Here is a 27,716-nt window from a genome sequence, read left to right as displayed (position 1 = left end):
GCGGGGGCGCCTTAATGTGAGCTCAGGACTGCACCCCTGGGCAGCACAGAGTCTGAAAAACATGAAAGCTCAAACTTAAGGCATCAGTAGGTGCTGGCAGTGTGTAGGAGATCTGGCACTATTCCCTGGTAATCATTTTTTAAACATTACCCACACTGCTGTTTGTGTAAATTGATCAACTCTGCTGTCAAATGAGCTGCAGCTTCTTGCAGGGATCTTGCAACCCAGAAATGCAGAATTTCTGTGCTAAGGTTAATGATTGCCCAGCTTGGAAGTGACTCAAAGGCAAAGTGTGGACTTGGTGAGTTACTCCCAGTGCCCACAGGTAGGGAAAGCCTTCACTTTGAGCTGGGTGATGCTGTCCAGGTAACACGAGCTAACTTTAATGTAACTAACTTTAATTAGTTAGATTGACTTGCCTGTGTGTCTATATTGGCCCTGCTTGACCAGAGGAGCAGGATGGGGCAGGGAACAGCAGTGGCCACAGGGATAACTTTGTTTAAAGGCAAATATTGATCATGTGGTGGTGAATTTCTGGAAGAGCCTTTTGGCCCTCTGTGATGTGTCACTCAACCGCGGTGGAAAATCCAGATCTGTTTCACCTGGCACATGCTGGATGGGGCTTGGAGCAGCCTGGGACAGTGGAGGGTGTCCCTGCCCATTTTAGGGGATTGGAACTTTAGTGTTCCTTCCAGACCAAACCATTCTGTGCTGCTGCATTCACTTGAAATGTTTTAAATGTCTAAATTCTGAACCCCTGTGAAACACTGACAGTGCTGCTTGGTGAGCACCTCTGCAGCTTCTGTCCTCTGGGGCCACTCAGCACAGACACACTTGAGATAAGTGCATTATTGAGGAGGAAAATACGCAGGAAGAAATATTGAATTCAGTAAAATTAATCATATGAGGTTAGTTAAATACGTGCCTAAATGTTGGTGGAACCACCATGGAAAGGCAGAACTGGAGAAGATCCAAATGAAGTGGTAATAACTGAACTCTTTGCTGTTTGGTTGTTTTTGATTTTTTTTCCATTTTTGATGGTTGTTTTTGATTTTTTTTCAGTCTTTGTTCATATTTCTTGAAACACATGTAGGATGCACAGAAGATGTTATCAGGTGGATCAGAGTTCCCAGTGCTGTCAGAGAGCAGTCTTTGAAGTAAGTTTAAGGCTTCTTGAGGCTCTTGGTGAGTTTGTGATGCTCACCTGGCCAGGAGAAGCTGCAGGTGCCAGGACAGCCAAGAGGAGAGCAGCATTCCCAGGGAATTCAGTGAAACTAGGCAGAAGGAGAAGTTGCTTCTATTGAAATCCTGTGGCCTGTGGTTCTTTCAGGGGATTGTGCATATGCAGAGCACAGCCTGGGACAGATCAGAGCCAAGGCCTCCAGGCACAGCCAAACCAAGCATAAATAACAACAACTGCATAAATACTGCCAGAGATCGAATCACTCCTTTTAAACCAGGACATATTCAATAATACCTGTGTCGTGGTTCACCAGATGCTTTTGACATTGTGTTTTTTGCTCCTAGATTTTAAACTTCATTTTCTGCCGGGTTGCAGGCTGTTATTTAATAACCTTTGTCACTGCATTTGCTGAAACCTCCTGCATGGAGGCAACGTGAACTGCAGTCTAACTTAGAGTAACATCAGAAGTATGCTGATGAAACAACAGTAGAACTCTGGCCTGGGGCTAAATGTAGGAAATTATGTGCTTTCCCTGGAAATCCTGGGAATGTCTAAGCCCTTTTTGCCTGTTAGTCACAGGAAGCCCTCGGCAGCTAATCTGACCTGTCTGCCTGTCTGGAAGGGGCTGCAGGGGTCTTTGGGGAGGGTTTGGAGATGCAATCCAGCAACAGGCTCTGGAGTGCTGTGCAGGGAAAGCTGATCTCGTTTGGGCAGGATTTGGTGAGCAGTGGAGAGGCAGTGGTCATAGCTGGGGGAACTGGGAACAGCAGAATGGAAAAGTGGCAGGAAGGGAAAAAAACCCCACTGAACCACTTGTCCAGGTCATTCAATGTAGGTGGTGAAGAATAATCATTTTCCTTGGCTGAAGTCAAGTAGCCTTATTTATCTGCCTATTAGGTTAGTAATTGTTCTGGCTCACACCATTTAAACTCTTTATTGACTCATTATCTTATTGCCAGTTGGTCATTAATATTTGTGTCGGCGTCACGGTACAGATGGGTGGTTTCAAGCAGATGGATCAAAGCCAAAATGAGCTCTTTTTTTAATTAATTCCTTTTTTTTAATCAATTAAATAGCCATAATTTCAGATAGCAAGGAACCTTATAACTAATTCAAATTGCTGTGGTCCTCTGCTAAAGGAGCTGTCTGACATCTTTCAGTGCATATATATGTCCAACAGAAACCTTAAATACCATTTTGATAACTCAGAGTACAGATAAGGACCCTTACAACAGGACAGCTGACCTGTTCTTTCCAGGCTGTCTTGCTACATCATCTCCCCATTACAGCAATTAACTTAGTGTAACAACATATAGTACACTCCAGTAAAAATGGTAAGTAAACATACTAATTTGTCATTGGTTTCATGTGACTGAAGCTATCCTGACCTCCTAAACCTACATTTGCTGCGTTATTTCTCTTGTTTTCAGCCGAATTCTGCTGTGCAGTTGAGTTAGTGTTTGTGAGAGCAGCAGTGTAATTTCTGCCAGCAGGATTTGGCCTGGTTTCTGTCTGTGATGCTCCAGAGGGGTTCTTCCCTCTTGTATGTGTGTTTTTAGTACAGTCAGATGGAGCAGAAACACGGCCAGAGGAGCTGATGGGCACTGGAACACCCTGAGCAAGGTGAAGCTCAGTAACCTCCCAGTGCTGTAGAGACCCTCCTGAATGCTTTGTTTATTGCTGATGTACCTGCAGCCCTGATAAACCTTACCTGTGAAATACTGACTCAGTGTGCACTCAGGGAGGGTTGGTGGGTTGGAGGCTGAGAAGATGAACATAGGAGTGTTTGTTGAGCAGAGCTTGTCAAGGGATAAGGTGAATCTGGATTCTTGTTACTCATCCAGACTGTGGCAACCAGGCACCCGTGTGCCAAAGGGTGTTGGCACTCCTGGTTTAACCCCTGGAGCCAGGAATGTCTCTAAATTCTCCAGGGACTGTTGTTGTTATCTTTAGGTGGGGATATTAGAGCAAGTGGATGGCTAAAATAGCCAAAAGTGGCTCGATAAGATAATTTATCCCTTTAAAACTTTTAAGACATGATGTTTCTTGATTGTTTAACTTACTGTGGCATATCATTGTTGCATTGAAAAAGTTACTTAGACCCCACCCGTCTCTTCCCAGCGTGTGCAGTTCACTGGCAGATGCTTTGGAGCAGATCAGAAAGCCATCGGTGACTTAAAGGCTTCTCCCGGAGCCGGCCCTCACAGAGCCTCAGTGCCGTGCTGTTATTGTCTTAATCGATTTACACAGCATTGACACGAGGTGAGCTCGCTGCTTTTTATCTTACAACTAGCAGGGAGCTGGTCCCTTACAAGACAGAAGGTGGTTAAACACCCATAAAAGATGCTCGGGCTGTGCTCTGGCATTTGCATTTACAGCTGTGTGCTGATAGTGTGTCCATTAGCATATCCATATGAAAAGCACACAGTGGTTGGACCTTTACAACATCCTGTTGTTGGGCTGGGGCGGTGCATCTGTTAGCACAGCTTTCCACAGAGCCCTTCAAAAGGGCAGCGGAAATCTGGGGAGCAGGGAGGCTGGGGAGCAGCTGGGCACTCCTGGGAAAATAAAATACCTGGAGAGTCTAACAAGGAGAAGATTGTGAGGAGAACAAGCGGAACTGGGATTGTAAAGCAATTCAGGGTGTGGGGGTTCAGACGAGCTGGGAGCTCACAAAGAGCCTTTTGGAAGTGTGTGTGCCACGAGGAGTAGGAAATCTTTGTTGTCACAGCAGATAAGGTGGCTTAGCACAGGCTGTGCAGATGTTCAGAGTTCCAAGGCTTGCTGTGCCTTCGGGACATTTGATAGAAAAGGAGTTGTTCCTCCTAGAAAGAGGCTTTCAAGTAAAGTGTACAGACCCTTGTATACATACCTGCTAATTTGTTTTCGTACTTGGCTCTCTTTGCACTTTCTACCCAAAGAAACTCAGTGACCCAGGTGTCACTGCCCTCCTGAAGCAGCAGACACACAAAAAATGAAGCATTTCTGTATTGTCATGTGGCTGTTCCCTGGCAGAGCCAGAAGGGGATCCAGGAATTGATCCTCAGTGGGCACAGAGTGTCTCAGCTGCACTCCAGTCTGTAACATTAGCTGTGCTCTCAGTTCTCTGAGAGTAATGGGTGTTCCCAACCCATATTTGCTTTCCTCATCAGCAGTGTTCATCATTTATTTAGAAAGATTTACATCCCTGAAGTTGTGGGTGCTCACCTGCTGTCTGCACAAATTGCATGAGTAAGTGCTTGAATTTTGGGAGTTTGCACATCATTAACCTTTAAGGTCTCAGAGATAGAATGCCTTCTTCACAAACGGGTTCTGTTTGGTTACAAAGTGAGAATTCAACCCTGTCAAAGATAACTTGTTTTTGAATGAATTGGTAATGGAATAATTAGCAGCTTCATAGAATCACAGAATAGTTTGGGCTGGAAGCAACCTTAAAGATCACGTACCCCCCTTTTTGCACAGAGTAAAAGCTATTGGAGTATAATTCACTGTGTTGTCCATAAAAATACTTCGCTTAATGCAAATAAATATATCACAGATCTGTTCATGCCAACTGAATCCCCAAAGATCTGATTTTCTTTTCTTGACAGCTCTGAAAGTGGAGATTTACCAGCTATTTAAGGTCTGCCAGAGTTTACTTATTGAATCACTTGCAGTGTGGTTAAAATCTTTTAGGTGCAATACATTAAGCTGATTTGGTAATCTCCAACCTTAAAGGCATTTTGTTACTGAACTTAATGGACCAGAGATATTTTTTCCTTATATTCTGCTTCATGCTTCCTTTCTGCAGGTTCCCTTCAGAAGCACATGTTATTTTTTTTAAATACTGGATTCTAGATTTCGCTGTTGTGGCATATTGTTGCCTACAAATCTGTTGTCTTCCCTGCTGCTCAGGGAGGTGGACTGTGATTTATGGTGTTGGATAATTTGTGCAGTAATTCTGGTATTCAGCTGTATTCCATGGCCTTTGTAGAAAATTCAGGACAAGATGGACTTTGTGTTTGTTTTAGTGTGCAACCTCCAGGATTTCTTTGTACCTCTGAAAAACTCTAAATTATCAAAATACCTAAATAAAGGTGTTGGTGGGTTTTAAAAGTTTTCTTTGAGCTACAATTTAGTGATTTTATTTTTCAGTTTTTGCTGTCAAACACTGTCTCAAAGTGGTGTTTCCAGAGTCTTTACTTTTATAACTGTACTCTTCCTTATGTCACCCTTGCCTACCCTTAGGTAACATTGGCCTGTTCTTGTGGCTCCTCCCTGTGTGCCTATTAATCTGTTTTTATTCATGTGCAAAGGTAATGCCCTCCTATTTTTTAATCCCTCCTTTGGATTGCCTCCAAATTATCCCCTTCTATATTTAGAGAGAGGTGAGCCATATGGGGCTGGAGAGGAAATTGTGCAGATGTAGAGATGAGTTTCAGGCACAGGAATGCAAGAGGGACTGGGGCCAAGGAGTGCTGTGTGTAAGGATTTGTCAGAGCAGCCTTGCTAGGTGGAGCAGAAAGTTGGATCACCAGAGAACCAGGGCTTTAATGAGCCTGGCTGTACTCAGGACCAGTGACAGGACATCAGTGAGGGGAAACACCGGGAGGTCAAGGGACAAAAGTGGAGTCAGAGATGTGACAGCAAGATTGAAGCAGTTTGGATGTGCTGTGGTGGCAGAAATCAGAGGAACAGAAAGTTTTGGGCACTGGGGTAGAGAAGGAAAATCCTGGAGTTTTATCCACAGCCTTCTGATTCCATTGATTCCATTCCATTCTGAACCCACCAGGTTAAAAAACACCAGGGAATTCAGTGTTTCCATGGAATTAGGACGGGTTTGTGCCATGTAAGGATGGGCAAAGGCACTTACGGCCTCCTTCAGGCTTCTGAAATAATGACTTTGCCTGTTGTTATTGCAGAAGCTGAAATAGCCACTGGAATGGCAGGAATACAGATTTACAGAGAAAATACAGCACATTTTTTGCCAAAAGTACACCACTTAAGCAGAGCAAATGTGCTCTCCTCCCACCAGGCATTTCCACAGCTGGACCCCAGAAGGGCTTATTGCTGAACCAGTGCTGAGCCAGAAAACCCTTCTGGATCCTCAGGCATGTGTGGTGCACCCAGGGAGGTTCTCCTGGGAAAAACCTGCAAGATCAGGAGAGGTTTTACCTGGAGCATCAGCACCCTGGGCCTTGCACAGGGCACTAACAGGAGCCCTGCCCAGGTGGGAGGATGTGCTGCTGCTCAGGTCCTGCTTTTGCTTTGTGGTTTGGTTGCAGGTGCTGTTGACTCCCTGTGTTTCAGACAAGCTATCACAGTGCTGAGAGGTTTACACTGAAGCACACTCGTATTTGTCCACTGATGCAAAAGAGTCAAATAGCAGAAATGCTCAGCATGATTTCTTTTAAATTAACAAAAGAACCCCAAAGCAGTCTGAAAAAGCAAAAGCAGGATAAAAAGCCAATTCTGGAAATCTCATGTAGCATGTTTCCAAACCCCTTTGAAGTTGATGTTGGACGGTCTCCAAGCTAAGGTTTGTTGCCCCTTCCAGGGTTTTGCTTTCTGCCCCACTGCCCATCTGCACAGGACCTCTGGCTGTGGGATGGGTTTCCCTCTATTCCTGTCTTAGGAAAAAAACTTAACTGCAGAAGACAGTGGGAAAGATGGGAAATCTGAAGTTTAGCCTTATACCTTTTCCTTAGTTGCTTCAGCTATTTGCAGGATAATGTGAATTCAAGTTTGATGATTCCCAGTCCTGATTCCAGGACCATTGCTTTTCCTACGGGTGTCACAACCTTTACATCATTTGAAAGAACAGGTTTTGTGTTTTATGTGCCCAAAGGCTGCCCATAAAGGTTGGCAAGGGCAGTTGGCTAAGTCTGCACAAGGTCAGCGAGGATGTCCAATAATTGTCCTAACACTTTACCTGTTATGGAGCAATAATGAGAGTTTTTTTCATTATTTTCGGGTGAGTGAGCCTGGCAGATGCTGACAGCCAGCAGATGTGTAAAGTTCGAGGTGATTTGTAAGGGACCGGCTCATCTGACGCATGGTAATTGCATTGTGGGACATTGTCACTCAGCCCCGTGTCCTGCTCCAGCAGAACGAGGTAAAGGTCAGTTCAAAGAGCTGCCGAGGCATCGGGGGCAGCTCAGGGCTGGAATTAAACCCCTCACATCCACTTCCCCCCTGGGCAGGTGCTCACGGTGTGCCTGGAGCCGGGTGGGTGCCCCAGGTGTAGATTTAGGGATCATTTGGGTGACCCAGTGGTTGTTTGGATTTGGAGGGGGCTTAAATCCCTCCTCTGGTAGGGCTGGTGTGGGAGCTTAGTGCTCATCTGTCCACTTTTAATCTGGGGCTTGGAAGGGGTTTTTTGTGACTTTTTCCTTCAGTGCCTGTGTGCTGTGGCAGCTCCCTGGCAGAGCAGGCACTGGCAGCACAGCCTGTGTGACACAGCTGGAGGGGACAGTGGCCTTTCCATCTGCTCCCATCTCTGTTCTGCCATCCCCTCCAAGAAGGGCTCTGACAAGTTTCTTTTGCCATTTAGCTGAGTTTGGCATTTGTCACACCCTGGAAGGTCAGAAACTGCTCTGCCTCACTCAGGTGACGCTCCCCTGTCCTTGCTCTTGAGCATTAGGAGTGGTGTGAGCAGTGATGTTGGAAATGGAGTGGATTTGTGTGATGCTGAGCCTGCTGATGGCCCCAAACAGGGAGGGAGAGGCAGCCTTGGGATGTCCACAGCTACCTGGACCATGCTGGGTCCCTGCAGCATGGAGAGCAGAGCTGCCTGTCCTTGTGTTCTAATCAGGATCGATTTTCCTGGTGCTTACAGAGTTTGAGTGGGATCTTTATCACGGCCACGATGTGTGGGAGTCAGCTGAAGGCCTGATTGACTGGGTTTCCTGGGTGTGCCTGTGCTTCTGTAATGGACCTGCTGATAAATCTGTAATACGCTGGAGATCTCGATAAAACGTGTGTCGTGTATTTCATCTCCTGCTGCCTCATTCTTCTGCACTTGCAGCTACCTAATCCCTTGCTCTTTATCTTATAAGACATCACATTACAAATCTTGTTCTTTATTCTCCTCCTGACATCCCCACACTTGCCAGCAGTGGAAATTGCAGTGCCACTCCTTGCTGGGAGTGTGAGCAGTGGGTCAGTTCAGAGGCTGGAGGTTTCCCTGGGAGCTTTGCAGCCCTGCAGGCTCACTGAGCAAAGCGTCACACCTGTGAGACACAGACCTTCAAGCCACCTCTTTTAGTCTCTGCACATGCAAAACCTGCCAGACCAGGGAAACTAAAGGAGAGCTTGGCTGTAAATATGATTTGAGCCAGGTTTTCCCCCATGCAGAGCTGTTGGTAAAAGCTCTCCCTGATTATTTAAGCTCTGAGTTAACAGTTGTTTGCTGGCCTGCAGGCTCTGCTCACCATCCCTGTGCTGAGCATCCAGGGATGGATTCATCCCAGTGTGTGCATGGTACAAAATGTGCAGGTGAGTGTGACTGTTCTGTGCAGGATTTGGCAGAGGTCTTTTCAGAGATGCTAACTGGGAAGGAAAAGGTATTTTTGTAGAAGTAAGTCTTCTCCAGAGTTTTGTGGATTTCTGTTTCATTTGGTGTTCCAGGATATTTTTAAAACTCCTTTTTGTGTGTCACGAGAGGACTCCCATTTTTTTGTCCAGCTTGGCCTAACTCTTTGTAGACCTGATCCTAAGCATTTCCTGAGCTCATTTTTGGGGTGGTAATTGCTGGGATGTGTCCAGACTCCTCCTGCTTTGCTCAGTCCTTTCAGAAGTGTCGCTCTGGTTTTCATCCAAAATGCTGAGAGAGAAGTGAAGTTTGTAGTACAGGAAAACTGAATCTGTGCTCTCACCCTGTGAGGGTGCTGGTTTGTCTGTGGTTGGTGTTGTCCCTGGATTCATTATGTTAACCTTTAGGGAGAGAAAAAGCAGATTCTAAGTCAACAAATGTCTGCGTCCACACAGTTGTGAATCATGGGGTGCTTTTTTTCCCTAAGAGTGTGCAGGGAGGCTTTGCATTTAGAACAACCATGGCACACTCCATTAAAGTTTGTTGTGTATCCAAATTACACTGCTTTGATTTTTAACTCCAGCTGAAACTGTGTCTCGAATAACAGATGTGGGATATTGTCATCCCACTGTCACACCAATTGTTCATTGTTCTGAGAAGGTCACATCATAATTCATTAACAATAATTATTCCCTGGGTACACCCTGCACTTCTTCACTCAATTGCTTCATTAACTTGAGAGTGAATCTCACATTCAGTGCTCCAATCAATGAAGATATATTTATAATGTACAAGTGGATGCTATTAGTTACAATGTATTAACTGCCTAATTTAAAAGAGAAAAGCTATCTTTATGAAGGGCAATTAACCACTAAGTGTAATTGATAATTCACATATCTATGATTAGGAAAGACAAATAATAAAGAAGAAATGAATCACCAGCATTATTAAAGAAGACACTGGCGTACAGTTTTGATGGGCAGAAGGGGCTCTCTGGGTCAGGACCAGATTTCCAAGAATCCTTTGATGGAAAGTTCATCATCAGATTGTTGTCTCGAGGTGGCTTTGGTGTTTGCACCAATCAATTGAGATGATCTTCACTACAAAATGGACCCAGCATGTTTTGTTGTCTTGAGAATCAGTGCAGAAACTTCCTTGACAGAAAAGTCTCTTTTCAATGTAATACAAAGAAGAGTCGTAATATTTTTACACGAATTTATAAGCTTGGTTCCAGACTTACCCAAGTATCTGAATCTGCATGTGCTCCGGTCCTCAGAGATAATTATGCACAAATTCACATGAAAACTACTACAAAAAGTAGGCATTTTCACCTAATAGAGGAGCTAAGTGACACTCTCTTAGGCAAATGTTTTTTGTTTTTTAAAATTGGGGTACATTTTTATAAACGTGCTTTAAATTGTGCTTCCCATTTTCTGTGGCCACTTTGAAGTACATTGGGTCTCCAAACAGCTGACAGCTCATCCTTGGGGAAAAGGCTTCTGGGGACATCCACAGCAGGTCACCAGCTTGGGGAATGAAGCTGCTCACAGGCAGAGGGCTCGCAGGGGATCCAGAGTCACAGGATGGTTTGGGCTGGAAGGGACCTTGAAGACCCCATCCCACCCCTGCCATGGCAGGGACACCTCCCACTGTCCCAGGCTGCTCCAACCCTGTCCAACCTGGCCTTGGACACTTCAGCAATGAGGCAACAACACAACTTTTGCAGAGTACCAATCCACAGGGGCCACGTCCTTGGCTCTAGACACTCGTGGCCATGTTTTCTTCCCATTGAGAAAGAGAAGCCATTTACCTGTACGCATTTATTAATGAATCAGTTCAAGTGCCAGATTTTCCGGGATTATCCACCAAGTAACAGCACAGGTGTTTTATGAGAGATTTAATGATAAATATGACTGGATCCACCCCAGTGTTGATAAAAGATCACTGAACTGACTGGCAGCTGCAGTGCCCAGAGTCAGGATTTAGGGTGTATCCCCTCACAGCCAAGACCCCGTGCCTTCTTTGGAGTGTCACCCTCACCTTTGCAGCAGAACCGGCGCTCTTCTCCCATTTCCTTCATCCAGCTAACCCCTCTACCGCCTTCCCTCCGCAGGATCAAGGCCTCTGGGCTGAAGCTGCAGCTCTGCACCAACGAGACCCAAGCGACCCGGGAGAATTTCGTGAGGAAGCTGCGGGCGCTGGGCTTCGACGTCTCGGTGGCCGAGGTGACGGCGCCGGCGCCGGCCGCCTGCCGCCTGCTGCGGGAGCGGGGCCTGAGGCCGCACCTGCTGGTGCACGACGGTGGGACAGCACTGGGGCACGGCAGGGAGGGCAAACACTCTGTTTCCTCTTTAAGACAGATTAATAAGTGTCTGAAGGGCGCTTGGCTCAGACAGATTTATTTATTTTATCACGTATTGCTGTGGGTGAAGGGAAGCGCAAATCTGGGGAAACGCTGTTGCTTCTGTGGGGTCTGAAATGGTGAGGGATTTGTGATTTTCTGGGCTTTTTTTTCCTCCTTCTTGTCAGATCTTGTCCCTGAATTTGCTGAGGTCGATAAGACTAACCCAAACTGTGTGGTTCTTGGAGATGCAGCAGAAAACTTCACCTATGCAAACCTTAATGAGGCTTTCCGGCTTCTGATTGGGATGGAGAAGCCTGTGTTGATCTCCCTTGGAAAAGGGTGAGTTAAGCTCTGTTTTTTCCTCAAGTCTCTGCATTTTTTAATGGAATCTTTAATAGAGGCCAGAAATCAGTGTGGGCACTCCGAGTACCAACTTTTCAGTTTCTAATCTGTGTGCCTGTCAATGAAGAGAACTTTTGGTTCTTTAAGAGAGCCTCAAAACCTCATAGGAGTCATGGAGATTTTGGATTTCAATGTGTGTGACCCCAAGTGAGTGAATATTTAGTATCTCAGAGGTGAGAACTGTTGGTTAAACTGCTGCCTGTGGCCACGTGTTCCTCTCTGAACTGAATATAAAGTATTTTTCATAGTGAAAGAAACCCAAAATTTCCACAGGCTGTGCTTGGGTGAAGAGCTGTTGGTGTAGATTTATGATGCACTTCAGTGCTTTTGAAGTGGCAGATCAACTGTTTTGGTAGTTTTAATGTCAGACAGCATTTTTAATTATTCTCTGCCCATTAAAGGTAAATTTTGACCTCCTGCTTTCACACACAGGAAAAAATCCAGTCAGGGAGCTTAAATGTTTTCCTGAGAATAATTAATTTAGATGTATTCTGAGATTTTAAGCAGGATGTTATTAATTCCTGTTGAATAATGACAAATCCCAATGAGTTATTCTTATCTATTGTATGATGTATGGGTTTAAAAGAGACTGTGCATGTTTGTCTTGGGGAAAGTGTGGTGACAACTTTGCTCAGTGGTTCAATAGACTGTAATGGGCATGAGAACCCTTCTTAGTTTGTGGGTTATTGATCCAGCTGGGGAGAACTTATCAGTGGGAAGGAGCAGTTAAATTCATTGTGTTGCCTTACCTGACACTCAGGCTCTAATCCTCTAACAGGGGTGAAAAATCCTTACTGTTTCTCAGCAGGATAAGGAGAAAATGTTGAGCTAACAGCAGAATGGGTAATGGACATAAAACAATCAAATATTGTGTTATGTGATACCATATTTCAAAATTAAATACAGGATCAGCCTTTGCTTAGGAACTTAGTATTGTCATCAGTGCAAAAATGCTTTGTACCCTGTGCATGTAAAAGTATTTATTTGGTCATTCATTGATAGAAACAGCTCTTCTTTGTTATTTCTTTGGACTATTAAAAATATGCCCTTTTTGTTCAAAAGTGAAGATTTGGGGATATTCAGAGCCCAGTTTTCACCAAGAGCATTTTGTTTTTTAATGGCTGATCATTGAGGTAACGTGAATACAAGTTCTCTGGTGAGTTTTCTGACTCAAAAGAGGAAGGTTATAAATTAAAAGAACTCCTCTCCTGACTGGAGAAGCCTCTTTGAGGCAAGGGGACATGTAGAAAACCCAGCTTCATTTTTAACCTGCAGAACCAGCACAGCTGGGTCAGTGTTAGCAAGGTGCCTGCCTTGGGCCAGCAAGTTGGTTTTGATCGAAGTTTTAGTTCATTCCATGGAAAACAAAAGTGTCAGAGTCACTGAAGCAGAGTGCCCTGCTCCTGGAAATGGAGTGATTTACATTTAGCATCTGTTTTGGGCTGAGAGTGGGAATTGGCTTTGTAATTTCTTCTGTCATGCCACTGTCAGAAAATTAAGCTGTTTACGCCAGCCTATGGAAGGTTAATGGCTGTTCTAGCAAAGGTCAAGTGGTCATTTTAAAGGAAGGCTATGCTGAATAATCGAAAATGGCAGAAGGATAAGGCATAAAATCTTAGCTGACTGCTCATCCTACCCTTTTTCCTGTCATATAGAAACCTGTCTTTGCCCAGAGCTTGGAAGACCTGCGTGAAAGTGCTTTGCTGGTCCAGAAAAACTCTCTAAAGACACCTTCTAATTCCATGAGCTTCATGGCAGTGGGAGCATTTTTAGAAAGAACAAAATTCGGCTTTCTTAGTCCTGATTAACAGTTTCCTGTTAATAGATGTCTGGGATCCTTTCCCTGAGCATTCCGTGATCCTGAGCCTGTCCTTTCCTTAACTCCCAGTGTTAAACCAAGGCCTGGGATTTTCTGATTACTTGACTTTTTATGCAGCCATATGGACATCTATAAAGGCCCAGAAATAATAAAATGTGGTTTCTTTGTCTTTAACTGCCAGCGTTTTCATTTCATGGGAACTTTATCACTTTCATTTCCAGACGCTACTATAAAGAAACCGATGGTCTGAAACTTGATGTTGGAGCATATATGAAGGCATTAGAGGTATTTTATAGCTGGAATTATGCTTACTCACCCTGTGCACCTTGTTAAAAGAGTAACTGGGATAAATATGGGTCATCTTCTGTAATTACTCACCTTGGTGGAGGGAGTTTCCACTCACTGAAACTCATTTGCTGCATTCTAAAGATGGGTGGATTCATTCCTTTTCTGCCTTTGCTTTGGTTTAAATTTGTTTTACTTAAAATGTGAACTTTTTCTGTTGTGGTATCTTTATTGTAAGGGAGGCCCTTGAAAGGAGTCAGACAAGAAAAAAGTGGAATACTGTGTGCAAAATACTCAAGGAAAACCTGAAGGTCCCTGTTACCTGATAGGCTTTTATTTGTCTAGGAACAAGCAAGAAAGGATTTTTTTCAGCATAGCACTGATATTTAGTTGCAGGAAAATGTAACTTCTAAAATCTTCTTTTTCAAATGTAACTGTTCAAAACCTGGATTTGAAACTCGATTTTTCACTTGAAGCATTAAAATTATGCCAGGTGGTTGAAGAAATCCTCTATATCTTTTAAGGCCCTCCAGTACTTTGGATAGTTTTATATAAAGGATATTTCTTATGTTTCTAAGAGTGAGGCTCCTAACAAAGTGAGCAGTACTGGAACTGAGTTTGAAGATTACTCAGTGATGGAGAATGTGAAAGATTTGTACCTTGAGATGTTTCAAGAGCATTTTCTCTCCTGCCAGAGCACTTCAAACACTTCTGTTATCCAAATTCTCTGATATTCACCTTCACCTGCTAATCCGTTGTGTTATTTAAGGGCAAAAATCAATAATCACAAAGGTTTTATAACTGGACTTATGGAGTTGACAAATCCTTTTCCAATCAGCATTTTTTGTGTTTCTCTCTATTTTTTTTCTTTTTCCCCAGTATGCTTGTGATGTCCAGGCTGAGGTGGTGGGGAAACCAGCAAAAACATTTTTTGAGTCAGCCCTGGCAGAACTGGGAGTTCCACCAGAGCAGGTAAGGTTGAAGTGTAATAATCACAGGCTGTGCCTCATGTTTGTGCCCACTGGTGCTTTTTTCCTGCTTTGCTAAAGCTTTGAAAAGTTACAAAAGAAGCTGAAGGAGAATGTGACCAGGACTCAATGCCTGGCAGAGGCAGAAGAGGTGCCCTAATGCCTGGCAGTCTGCTTGGAGACTGGAGGCTGCAGGGTGATGGAATTGATCCCAAAATGTCATTTATTTCCTGTGCTGTCACACTGGCTACCTTTATTTTTAGTAAAAGGGAAAGGCAGGAGTAAAACATTTAAAAATTTTAGAGAGCACTGACTGACCCCAAAACCTCCTCCTGTATTTCTGGCTTTCCAGAAACATGCTGAATGTGCTGTGCTTCCTCAGTACAGCCTGTTTTCCCCCTCCCTGTAGTTTTTCCCACCTCCTCTTTATTGATTTGTTGTTCTGTCATGCAGGACATAAGGATGAGTATGAGAAGCCTCACAAACAGCAGTGAATTACAACACAATAATTCCATCAGGGGGTTTGGGTGACATTATAAACAACAGGAGTGAAGTTTGGGGTGGCTTGTAGGTCTCTGGAGCCTGGAGATGAAATTATGGCCCTGTAATTCAGTGTGTGCTTGGGTTTTGCTTTATTATAGAGTGGGGAGATGGAAAAGACCTAGTGGGCCATCTAATCCATCTCCTTCCCCATGCAGGAATGTTCCCTGCTCCACGGTTATTAATGTTTTGTCCACAGTAGTTTTCAGAGAGCCAAACAACTGTCAGTACCCTGGGGATGGTGTTCAGCCCAGTGGGCCTTGTGGGAAGGCAGCTTTTCCTGAGATTTATCAGGATATTTCCCTTTTAAACTGCAGCTCCTTATTTCTAGTTTTACTCTAGTTAACAACCAAAATAACTGCTTGCCTTCCTGGATGTTTTCTCCATCCAGTTATCTCTAGACTTGTTATCATTGCTGGAGCTGTTTTTTTACTAAAACTGTGGTTTAGTTGTGCTGCTTCCCTCCATTCAGTCCCCCTGCTTTTTTCTGTACTCCCTTCAATCTGTTGTAGTGATATGTGTAGTTTGTAGGTATGATATTTTATATTTAGAGAGCTTGGAGATGAAGGGAGTGTGTGCCTAACCAAGGAGGAGTGCAGCAGACACCATTGGATAATGGCACCAGTCACTCCATGCTTGCCGCCGTGGAAAAAATAATCCACACTGCTGGAGTTAAAGGCTGGATCATGATTCACACGTGTGTAGGAGGAATAAATTCCAAAAAAGGTGCCTTAATTCTGGCACCTTTTCCTAACTTTTGAGTGCTTGACCTTGCAACTTCAGTGCCCTTTTGGAGAAGGATTTGCAGGTTGGTTTAGCTCGTGGTACACAGTAATAAAACCTCAGTATTTTCACTTAAAAACCTCTCTATAGTCACTCCAGTAAGTTCCTGTAATGCACTGCATTACATTTTAATCTGTCTCCTGAATGAACTCTGCATTTGTAGTGACATGACAGGGGCTGGTTTTACTTGTCTTTGCTTTTACAAAATGTTTATTCCAATCATTTATTCCACCTGTGGAATGCATTTAATCCATACCATCATTAGACCATTTTATATGAGCTGCGCTTTTGAAAACATGTAACAATTTTCTTTCACTTGGCTTTTAATGAAAAATACCTTTTTAATAAAGCTGTCTCACCACAGTAATTTGAGACAGTGGCAATTCTGAAATTCCTCAAGCTGCTTTAATCAATAAAGTTATCACCAGTCGTTTCCCTTGATAACTGCTTCTCACTGAGACCCTGACTCTGCCTTCTGCTGCTGAGATGTTTTCAGCCTGCACTTAGAATAAGAGGAACTCCCTAAAGTCCAATTTTCATTTTAACCTTTCTTCAATGGCCTAGAAATAACAGATTGCCAGTATTACTTTAATAGATTGGAAATTTAAACCTCTTAGAGGTAACCAGACCTATCTTACAGTTCAGTACTATGACAAAGAATAACACATCTTAAAGGTTACTGAAATGCCTAATTCATGTGTTTTAAGGCAGCTGTAACAGTGGATGATTTTTACAGCTTTACAATAAAACCTAAATAATGTTAAGGTTCTGGTAGTTTTATATAATCATAAAAAGTTCTCTCTGTAGCAAATTATCCTGCTTTAATGGGAGTTATGGCAGGTCGTGCTGGAGTCCATAAACTACTGGTAGTTAAGCAATTCCCATTCCTGCCACCTGCAAGCCTCAGGTGGGAGTTAGTGGTGCATGAGAGCAGAGAGAGGTCACCCAAAGGTGGCACAGGGGACCTGCTCCTGGGCCAGCGTCCCCTCCTTGCTCACCAGCCACAACAGGGCAGCATCTTCCATCCCAAAATAAAAGTGGCCAAGGGAAGTTTCAAGCTTCAGTCCAGCTGAAAGCATAGTGAGAACTCTCTGGCCTGGCATCTTTGGAGTTCTAAGATAGAAACAAAATTAACAATAATGTGGGATCCTGAGGCCTGGGATATTGTTCCTTGGGTGAAGGAGAACAGGGAGAAAAGTAAATGTGTTGTGTTTCTTGTGTAAATGGATTCAGTGCATCAAGGTTTGGTGTATAAGCTTTATTTCCTTACTATCCTGGCACATTTAGCTTGATTAAGGTTATTAAGTCTGTAGCAAAAATCTGTTTAGGTATAAATATGTCTGACTCTAGAAGCATTCTCTGTGCTAAATGTTCTGGTGGAGTTAGCACACTGCCTTTTGTGCATCTCTGCATCCTGCATAGGCTCCAGCCTCCAAAATCCCCATCTGAGCTCATCCTGGTGAACACTGCCTGCAGCACGAGCAGGGCTGGCTACATCAGGGTATTCTCATCTTTCTGCCTCCTTCATTTCCTTACTCTGAAATTCCTTTTCTGGTCAGGCATTTCTCTGTGATCAGTTAATGAATGCTGAAACTCTGTTTGCAGGCAAAAACCACCTGAGATTGGCACTCACCACCCCATCAGCATCTCTAAAGATCCATTGGTTTTGGCTGCTCACCTGCATTGAGCTCAGGGTCTGTGGCAGAGGCAGCACCAGTGGCATTGCTGACTGTGGGGGTTATATTTTGCCTTTCCACCCCAAATTCCTGGGGGTCATGTTGTGCTCCTCTGTTCTCACTGCCCCTGTGGGCTGAGTGTGATGGGAGCCCTTGGAGAGCAGTGTTTCCCCTCATGTGCTTTATTTCCTGTGTGGACAACCACACACCACCACTCACCCTCTTAGGGAAATAGAAATTACACCCATCCTCCTTCTTTGAAGGTTTGTCTTAAAACCCAGAGAGACTCCCTGCATTTTTTCCCCTTCTTTTTAGTTAATTTGTAGCCAATCTAAAAAAAGGAACTTTTGCAGAGGGATTGAACAGATTAATGGTGTGATCCCTGCGTAAAATGTGAACACCAATGGAGATCTTTTAATTCCTGCCTTCAGTGGGTATGTGACCTTTCAGTTTTATATCTTTCTCTCTCTTCTTACCATATTGCAGTCAGAGAGGAAGTTAAACCCAGGTTTGACAGGTAGAGTTTTTTTATTTCCCTTGACAGCGCACCTTTTGACCTCTATCTTCTTGCCAATGATTTTTTAAATCCTAAATGATTTGGGAATAATTGCTCCTCCTTTAGTGATTATTGCCCTTCACCGATAGTAAATCTGTGAAATCCCTGGGGGCTGGAGCACATTTTTGTATGCGTGTGCCACAAGCTGGCCTGGACAGGCATCACTGCTCAGCTGCAGCTGCACCTCCAGGGCTGCCAGAGTCTTGCAGGAAAACTTCCCTGGATGGGGGAAAATACAGCCCTGGCAAGCAGGAGCAGTGGGCTGTCCTGCTCTGCCCTTCTCCTTTGCCAGAGGAAATTCTTTCCAGGGTTTTTAGGACACAGGGCTGGAATTGTCTTTACATCCTGAATGTCGGGATTTGGGCTGAGCAAGGGCATGCAGGTGGTGCAGGTCTGTTCCCTGTCACCCTCAGGGAGGTGTTGGAAGGAAGTTTGTAAGAAAAAGGGATTAAAATCTCTTAAAGCCAATGGTTGAGAATGGTTAAATATCCTGGAGCAGCTCGGGGGGAATTGGAAATGGTGGTTAGCTGGGGATGGTGTTGCCAGGTTCTTGCAGCTCTGCATCCAACACTGGGATTGTTCTCTTTTCCTTATCCACATCTACATGCTTTATTTACTAATTACTTAAATCTAACCCATCATTTTCTCCCCATTTCATGCTGAATTGCTGGTTTGGAAGAGTACAAAGGAAAGGTGAACTATCTCCAGGAGAAGCTGTCCCAAATCTACACATTTGTAGCTTGGTCTGGTTTATAAATCCTCTCAGAAAATTTAGATATATCCTGAGGTTTCCTTTACATGCAATATAATGCGTGGGAGAAGATCCTGTTGCAATTAGATAATTTATAAATAGCTCTGGAAGTTTAGTATTTTTATTCTTTCTCAAGCAAAACAGAGCTGGGGAAGGGATGGAAATTCAGGCAGGAATGTCTGGAGTTGGAAGGTACCATGGTGGTTAAAGCCAGGCAGTTAAATTTATGAAGCAAAAGGCTGATTTAAAAGATGAAAATACAATGGTTAAAGATGCAGCTAACTCTGTACTAGAAAAAATTCAATTTTAATACAAAAGGTGAAAAAAACTGATTGATAAACCACATTACAGACTTTCAAATCTGTGCTTCCCCAGTTTTAGGTGCTGTTCTCTGCAGAATAATCCAGAATACTCTGGGAGGTGTAAAGCTGATTTTTTTGATCATTAATGGAAAATTACTGTTTTGTATATATATTGGGTTTTGTTGTAACTATAAAATGGCATCCCCCAATCGTTTTAAATTTGAAGAATAGACTAAATATTAATAATTTGTAAGGCAGGATGATAAGCACTTGAAATTTTGTAGATGTGATTGTCAACAGAAAGGAACCCTTGGTTGATATGCTCTATTCTAATAAATATCTTTAAAGAGGCAGGAAGGTGCTCTGTGGACTCTTTTTATCAAACAGCAGGCAAATCTTAGCACAACCAGTTACTTTTTTGGCAATCCACTCACTTTTGTTTATTAATATTGGCATATACCTAAACTGGTAAGAAGAACTGTGCCAGGCCTGTACACATACTGTCATACTGAGCAAAAATGAATAAATTCCATTTTACAGTGATTTCCCAAATTTCTGTATCAACCTGGGAGCAGGTTGGGATCAAGCTCTTCAGTGATTACAAGCTTAAGCTTTTGACCAGCCTGTAGAACATCAGATTTAAGAAGTTAAGCTTAATTTAAGCTGCCTGGAGCGTAGCAGGAACGGATTGTAAGGAACAGAAGAGGCCCGACTTCATAAAACTCCTGATTTTCTTTCAACTGTGCCCCAAATCCCTTTGATTTCTGTGATTGATTACAAATTGTGCTGGTGTGTGCTGTGCCAGTACATTGCTGGAGGAGCTCTGGCATGAATTACCCTCAGGGTAGGATGACTTTTAATCAATACCATGACAATATTATCTTGTTTAATTTGTCCGATGGCAGCATTAGGCCTCAAATCAAGCTGTTTGTGATGTCAGGGGAGGGTGAGGAATGGCAGAAATGAACTTTTGCTGTATTTCACTGCCCTGACAGGCCATCATGATCGGGGATGACATCGTGAATGATGTGGGGGGAGCCCAGCAGTGCGGGATGAGAGCGCTGCAGGTGCGGACGGGCAAGTACAGGTCAGTGCACACCCTGCACATCCACATCAGAGCCTTTTCCACCTCCTTTCCCCTTGGTGCCAATGTAGCCTTGCATTTGTTGTCTGCCCAAGCACCTCCTTGTGCAGCACAGGCTTGTGTGGGTGGTGATATTTTCTTTTAGGAAAACACTGTGTGAAAGTAGCAGGAAGGGGAGGACAGAGTGTCTTAGGAAGAAATACTTTCTGCCTAATGCCTGCTGTGTTTTCTTCATTCCAGCACGTAGAATTGGTGTATTTCCTGGGGTTTGTTTATTTTTTTCCTGCTGCTGCATGAAAGTGTTGTACACTTGGTATAAGACGTGTCTGTGGCAGTGTTAGGATTATAAAATTAGGCTGTTGACTCAGCCACCCCTGTGGGTCATCTCTCACAGCTTTAGGAAGGGCTCCGTGTGTCTGCCCTTCCCTCCAGACACTTACTCAGCACTGAGGTGTCTGAAACACGAGAGCTGCTTCTCCAGAGTGCAGGATCCTGCAGGGTCACTCAAGGCTCCAAATGCAAGAACCCCTCCTTGTGCAGGTGTCCCCATGGTCCTGTGCCCTCTCTGAGCTGTCACAAGTCCAGCTGCTGAGAGGGGCCCTGAGTGCACCTCTAAACAGGACGTGAGCCAGTGCTGGACATGTGCCTGGGCCAGGTTAGGTTTGAGCTCAGCTCAAGGTGACTCCAAATGCAGTGCAGACATCTGTCCCTCCATTTGAAATTCTGATCCCAACATTCAAAATCTTGTTTTAACCATCTCCTCTTACCCAGAACCATGCCTCCTTGTAGTACAGTTCAGCCAAACCCTTTGTCATCTGATGTCATTTGTATTTTCACAGTTTTTCTTCACTTTCAAATACTGAGACTGTAAAAGGAGGGTGCTCCTTTGTGGAGGGAATACAGCACATGAAAATCATGCTTGCCGTAAACTATCTGAAAAGTTACTTTGTTCATTTTCAAGTCAATCTGTTCCTCAGTTTTCCTTTTTAGTTTGTGCAAGGTGATAAAATAATACCCTATGCCTTAATTCTAATGGATCAGTAAGTGATGGTTTCTGAGGAAAAAAAGTCAGATTAAAGTGTATTGTATTTTCTATAATTTTAAGATAGTAAAAATCAGATATGTATCTGAATAAAGCTTGGGAAACCCCAAAGATTAAAAAAGTAATTATATACTTTGTGCTTTGGGGATTATTTGTCTGTAATCTTTGTAGTCCTAGGAGCTGGACTTGATGATCCATGCAGGTCCCTTCCAACTCGGGACTTTCTATGATTCTAATCCAATTATGTTCCTAATGGAGAAAATAAGGATTCAGTGGTTGATTTTATTCTGACATTAACGGGATCACTTTGCAAATCCACATTTTGTTGCCACACAGATACAGGTGCCAGCAAAGAAGGTATCTTTGCACACAAAGGTGAATTAGGTGTTTGCTGCTGACCAGGTCTCTCCTGTTCCGTGCTTTGCCCGTCATAAAACGTACCCCAGGTGCTGTTCCATCCACCCTGTTCAGCTGACACAAGCTCTGTGTACACAAACACACATAAATATGTGTAATCATATGCTAGAAAAACATTCTCTTGTATCAAGTTTGAGTCATGATTTCACAGCTGAGCGGGAGTCGCCAGCTGTCCTAGGTGGGGAACAAAGGCTGTGTTTGCTGGTGCAGTGTGTGCTTGGTGTTTTCTCAGCTCAGGCACTGCTGCAGAGCAGTGAAATACAGATGAGTGTCTCTCTCAATTCTCAGGCCTACTGTCAGCAACTGGGAGTAAAATGAAGTAACTCCTGTTTGCCAGGAGAGGTCAGAGGTGTATCCATATTTTCAAGAATGACTTCTTTAGTATACTTACAAAATCAAGACACACCGCGAGGAGAGAAAATAAACGAGCAATGGGCAGGATAAATGAAAAATAAATAAAAGGTAATTATTTTGTGGTGGGGTTAGTTTAGAAATCTGGTCTATAAGCTATACACAGGTCCTGTCTTTCCCTTCAGCCGTTGATGACACAGAGTTCTGTGCTGCACCCGAGCACCTCTGGATGGCATCGTTGGCTCGTGCACATCCCTGTCAGCCACAGCCTGAGGCTTCCCCACCATCCAGGGCTGTTTGTCCAAAAATCTTTTAAAGCACAAAGCTGGTAGGCTTTTGCTGCAGGTGTTGGTGGAGTGCTGGTGTGGTGGGATTGCCACAGGTTTCAATAACAGAACCACTGAATGGTTTGGGTTGGAAGTGTTGTCCTCACTCCTTCCTCACCCAGAGGGTATCCCCAGCTGGCATTGTCACCTCCAGTGACAGCTGCTTGGGGCAGCTCTGCTGCTTTGAGGGCTCAATGCAGTTTACATGAACATTTTAGGGAAAGGTTCTTCCCCTCTGCAAAGTCTTCTCCACTTCTGGCTGCTCCTAGCCTGAGATTCAAAATGTGGATTGAGCTGCAAAAACATTCAATTTTGCACCACCGTTCATAGAGTACTGCAAGTTGGCTCCTTTCTCTTGCTTCTCTTGGATCTTTAAAGTTAATTAAAATCTGTGCAGCCTATTTCCTTTAATATGACACACTTTACCTGTTCCTCATTGCTCTCAAGTGTTGAACTCTTTCTCAGTAACCAAAAGAGGCATGGCATAGATTAGTCCAAGAAATGCTGTGCAATAAAAACTTCTCCTGGCACAAGTCAGGGCAAAAGTGGGAAGGTGAGGGGATAAGATTGGTGTGTTGGGGTGACCTGACATGGGGTCAAATAGTTGTTGGCCAAGTCCAGCCTTTCCTAGGTGCAGATTCCAGATGCAAAGAGTCAGTCTGGGCTGCAGGTTTCTCCTCTCTCCGTTTGTCCCATGTCCAGGACAGATCAGGCCATTGCTGCAGGCTCCTGAGGGCTGTGAGATCTGTCAGCATTGGGAAATGTGATGCTAGTTCCAGAGTTTCTGTGCACACCTGGCCAACATCTTCCCCACCTAGGGAAGAACATGTTCTTGTCCTCCTGCACGGGGTATGTGCTAATTCCACTTGCAGCTAATTGGCTTTGACATCAAACCAATGATTCCCACAGTAACTATTGATTCTGCAATGCTGTGTAATATCCTCATTCCTCCTTGTAGCCTGCAAGTTAGAGCAGAGAAAAACGACTTTGAGGCTTTTCCAAGTGTCTCCCTGTGCCTCTGGAAACACTTCCAGGTGTGTCAGATCGCAGATGGGTCTTGGCAGGGGGTAAGAATTGCTTCCCCCTTCTCCTCATTGTTATTGACAGGTCTTTATTTGTAAATAGTGACCTTTCCATTGCTGGTGGGTGGCAGTAGCCAGGCATATTCATGGCAGTGGTGCCCACTGCCCCTGCTCACCTGTGAGCTCTGGGATGGCTCTGGAATGTGGCAGTGTGGATTCATCCCCTCCCAGTGCCCTCCTGGGGCTTCCTTGCTTTGATTAGGGATTTATCTCATGGTCATGGCTGGTACTGACATCAGAGTCCACATCCCTGAGCTGCCTCATTACAGACATCAAGGATTCTCCAGGAATGGGGGATAAAAGGATGGAGGCCCGTGGGAGCTGCCATCTCCTGCCAGCTCTGCCACTGTTCTCCAGGAGAACTGGGTCAAGTTGCTTCATGTATCTCTACTTTTTAATTATCCTCTGAGAATAATTATCCTGACTTCCTTAGTAGAGTGGCTTGTGATCTGCTCCTCTTGCCTGATTAAAGAAAACACACAGAATTTGTAGTACATTGGCGTGCCAGGAGAGAAATCAAGAGGTGACCAAGACAAAAGTTGAGACAGTCTTTTAGGTTGCCATCATCAGCTGAATAAAGATTGGGAAGAAACAGGTTATGTCATTAAATCATGTTATAGAAATATTCTTAAGAAATATTTCCACACATAGATAAATTCACTGCTGTCACTGTGTAATTCAGTGAACGCTCATGACAACTTCTGTGAAGAAATAGTCACCTCTTGCTGCTCTGCAGAGAAGGAGCATCCCTCCACCCTCCCTTTCTTGCTCCCTGTGTTACCAACCCAGCCAAGATGAGCAATTTTATGAGTTCTTTCCCATCTCCTGGGTACCAGCAGTGTGTAATGAGAACAGGCAGGCAGAGGCACTGCCTTTGTGCAGAAACACAACCAGAGGCATTCTTGGGGCCTCACATCCTGATAATTAAGCCTGTTTCAAGTATCAAATGGAAAGAGTTCCAACCCATATTTGCACTGTGAGAAGTTGTATTATAATTCATGTTGGTTAATGTCTTTAACAATGTTTAATAAAGCTGGTGTCAGCGAGTTGATTGTGGTAGCTGATTGCAGGCTGTCCCAGGGCAGAGCCTTATCGCCCTTTATTGCATATTCAAATTGTTGTTTACTCTGTCTGTGAGAGGAGCTTCACATGTTTTTATCAATTTCTTGAGCACAATTTGGTTACTACAGTATTTGAATCAGCTTTGTAGAGGAAGCTCAGAGTAAATCCTGCAGTGCCTTAGCGTGCACATCTGATCACAGCCTTCCATCTTCCCAGTATATTCCAGTGTTCAGTCACAGAAATTAGTAACTCATCCATAAATTTAATTATCTTCAGTCTAAAAGAGAAGTGTGAGTTTGAAGGGGGTTTATTAGCAGGTAATTTATTTGTTGGTAGCACCATAAACCTCGAGGGAGCGGTGTGTGCTCAGGACACAACCATGCTGTGTGCAAATGTCCTGCTCTGAAAAAATATTAGTGAGTATCAGAAAGGAGATCAATCTGCAATGAGAGTAGGATAAATAAAGGAGGAATTGATCAGGTGAGTGAGGAAAAGGAAGATTACTTAGGAGTCTGACAGTTCTGCTCCCTGCCTGTCCAGTGAGTGACTTTTCCCCACTGCAATCCCCTCTCTTCTGCAGCACTTAGGAAGGGAGGCAATGAGCTCTTTGCAAAGCAGGGTGGCAGTGACCACATCAGCTGCAATTTTGCTTCCCCTCTTGCCTCACATCCATGCAGCTCGTGCAGCAGCAGAGACAGCTCAGGTTTCCATTTCTCCTCTTCTGAAGCTGATAGAAGGTTGGAAGAGGAGGAGCTGGTGCCAGGATCTGCTACCTGAAGCCAGAGGCAGCAGCAGCTGGGGGGACACGTGGCTCAGCTGGTCTTGATGTATGGGACTAAACCACTTCCAGGCCCTCTCTGACAGCATCCAAAGCTAATGGCCTTTCTTCTTTCATTCCCTTTTGCTCTGGTGCCTCGATGTCTTGGCAGGATGTGCTTTTCCAGCCCGGGCTGGCAGCCACCCTCTGTCCACAGCCACGTGTGCTCTTGCCCTGCCTGAGCAACACCAGAGCCCTTGGCAGCTGCTTGTCCAAAGAGTTTGCTCTCTGCAGATACACAGCTCCTGAGCTGAGGTTCCTGAGCAGCTCAGAGTTTTCCAGGCCTTCCACAGGGTGTGTCCATCTGCACAGCACCAGCACCCGTGACCCGAGCAGTGCAGCCCGGGAGATGCTCCCCGCTTGTTTCTATCCCTGGAGGCCTTTCCTCTGCAGCTGCACAGGGCTGCAGGGAGCCTTTCCCTAGGGAAGCAGCCCTTCTCAGCACTTGTCCCTTGCAGAACACCAAGCTGTATCAGCTTGTCCAGCCTATGACAGCATTGATGGATTCCATACCAATGGAAAACCACTTTATTTCTGTGAAAATGCAGGTGAGAGTACTGAAGTGTGCTGTAGAAAGGGCACAGCTGGGACAGCTGCACAGTTTGGGTTTCACTGGATATTTCCTTTTTTTTAAAAGCACAGGTTCCTCTTTTATGCTTATCTTTCTCCTGTAGCTAAATATCCTCCAGGTTCTTTGGTGCATGGGGTTCACTCAGAGAGACTGCTCTGATTGATAAACCAAGGCAGAGTGTTGTTTTCAAAGGCAGAGAGAAGCAAATAAGAGACAGGCCAAGTCAGCTGCTGATGTAACTCCCTTGGAGCAAATGGTTCAATATCTGAAATTTGATCTGGCTTGGGCCCTTGCTCGTGCTGTAAACATGGAGCAGCAATGCCAGAACAGTGCCTTGTGCTGGCACCCTGCAAGCACAAAACACCTGAGCATTCCTGTTTTAATGCTGTTCTGTGTGCTCATGGATGCTGGAGGGTCCCTGCAGGCTTAGCCAGTGACATTTGTTTTTTTTTTTTCTACAAGTGGGTTCAACCAACAAACCCAGAGTGGCTGCCTTGCATCCCTGGAAGTGTCCAGGGCCAGGTTGGACAGGGCTGGGAGCAACCTGGGATAGTAGAAGATGTCCCTGCCCATGGCAGAAGGTGGAACTGGATGGGCTTTCAGGTCCTTTCCAACCCAAACCATTCTGTGTTTCCAGCAGCTGCAGAGGGGATGCAGAGTGGTTTTGTTGGGATGCAGGGGACAGGGACTGCCAGCCTGCTCAGGACAAGGGAACAGCCCCAAGACACTGGAACTGCTGCTGGCTGAGTTTCTTCCCCTTTGGGAGGCATGGTGAGACTCACCCAGAGTTAAAAATAAAGCACCCAGCAGTGCCAGCCTTAGGGTGCTGCAGGCTGGGATGTGTCTGTGTGTGAGTGCTCGTGTGCTGCAGTGTGAGAGGAGGGCTGTGGGTGCAGGGCAGCTCCCCGGGCTGCCAGCACTGCCCCTGCTCCTGGCTGGGTGCAGACAGCCTGCAGCTGGCCTGGGACGTGACTCACATTCACACTTTGCCCCAAAACCTTCCCAATTCTCACTTGTCTGTGGTTTTCAGTCGCTGTCAGCAGCGGGTATGGTTACACCTCAGCCCTGCTGAGATGAGCTCATTCAGCACACGGGGCTGGTGCTGTGGTGTGGGGTCTGCATCCTGCAGGGCCTGTGAACTCCAGCCACCAGCCTCCCGAAAAACAGGGATGCGTGTCTGTGAGGAGCAGAGGAAGAGCCTGGCTGCTCTTTGTGTGGATCTGCAGCTCATCCCAAAAGCTTTTCCTTATTTAACTGCTTTGTGTGCACAGCAACACATCACTTGTGTTGTGTTGTGCACACAACACATCAACAAATGGCCAAAGCACAGCACAGGCATTGGCTGATCAGGTGTTGCAATTAAGGAAATTAAATTAGTGCATGGAGTGTGATGAGGAGCAGCTTGGGGGGCTCAGCTCAGGAGAAAGGGAAGCTCAGAGGGGACCTTCTTACTCTACAACTCTGGAAAGGAGGGTACAGCCAGGTGAGTGCCATTCCCTTCTCCCACGTAACAACAGGACAAGAGGAAATGGCCTCAAGCTGTGCCAGGGGAGGCTTAGATTGGATATTAGGGAAAATTTCTTCACAAAAAGGTTTGCCAGCCCTGGCACAGCTGCCCAGGGCAGTGGTGGAGTGCCCATCCCTGGAGGGATTTAAGAGCTGTGTGGATGTGGGACTTGGGGACGTGGGTCAGTGGCACCAACAAGAATTTGGGGAGGCAGGTTGGGCTGATGGAGCTGTGGATGGGAGCTCACAGACTGCAGTATCAGGGCCCTTCTCTATCCCCATTTCCAGTGCAGGCTGGAGGGGACACATTTCTCACTGTGTGAATTTCCAGAGGGC

At 44.9% G+C, this 27,716-nt stretch overlaps 1 protein-coding gene across 5 annotated transcripts in view; it reads left to right on the top strand.

Moving 5' to 3' along the window:
• The window catches only part of LHPP (phospholysine phosphohistidine inorganic pyrophosphate phosphatase), a 70,291-nt gene that overhangs the window by 436 nt on the left and 42,139 nt on the right, over window positions 1-27,716 (top strand). For 4 of the 5 annotated variants that reach the window (XM_063405131.1, XM_063405129.1, XM_063405128.1 and 1 more), the window contains exons 2-6: window positions 10,810-10,997; window positions 11,226-11,379; window positions 13,483-13,546; window positions 14,426-14,518; window positions 20,118-20,209. In XM_063405131.1, coding sequence (XP_063261201.1) covers window positions 10,810-10,997; window positions 11,226-11,379; window positions 13,483-13,546; window positions 14,426-14,518; window positions 20,118-20,209 — 591 coding nt within the window. The remainder of the gene's footprint in view (window positions 1-10,809; window positions 10,998-11,225; window positions 11,380-13,482; window positions 13,547-14,425; window positions 14,519-20,117; window positions 20,210-27,716) is intronic. The other variant, XM_063405132.1, reaches the window with a different exon arrangement.

Source organism: Prinia subflava, chromosome 9 (genome assembly GCF_021018805.1).
Source record: "Prinia subflava isolate CZ2003 ecotype Zambia chromosome 9, Cam_Psub_1.2, whole genome shotgun sequence".
Taxonomy (NCBI): Eukaryota; Metazoa; Chordata; class Aves; order Passeriformes; family Cisticolidae; genus Prinia; species Prinia subflava.
The sequence above is the reverse complement of the archived record's forward strand: the minus strand, read 5'-3'. Positions and strand labels throughout refer to the sequence as shown.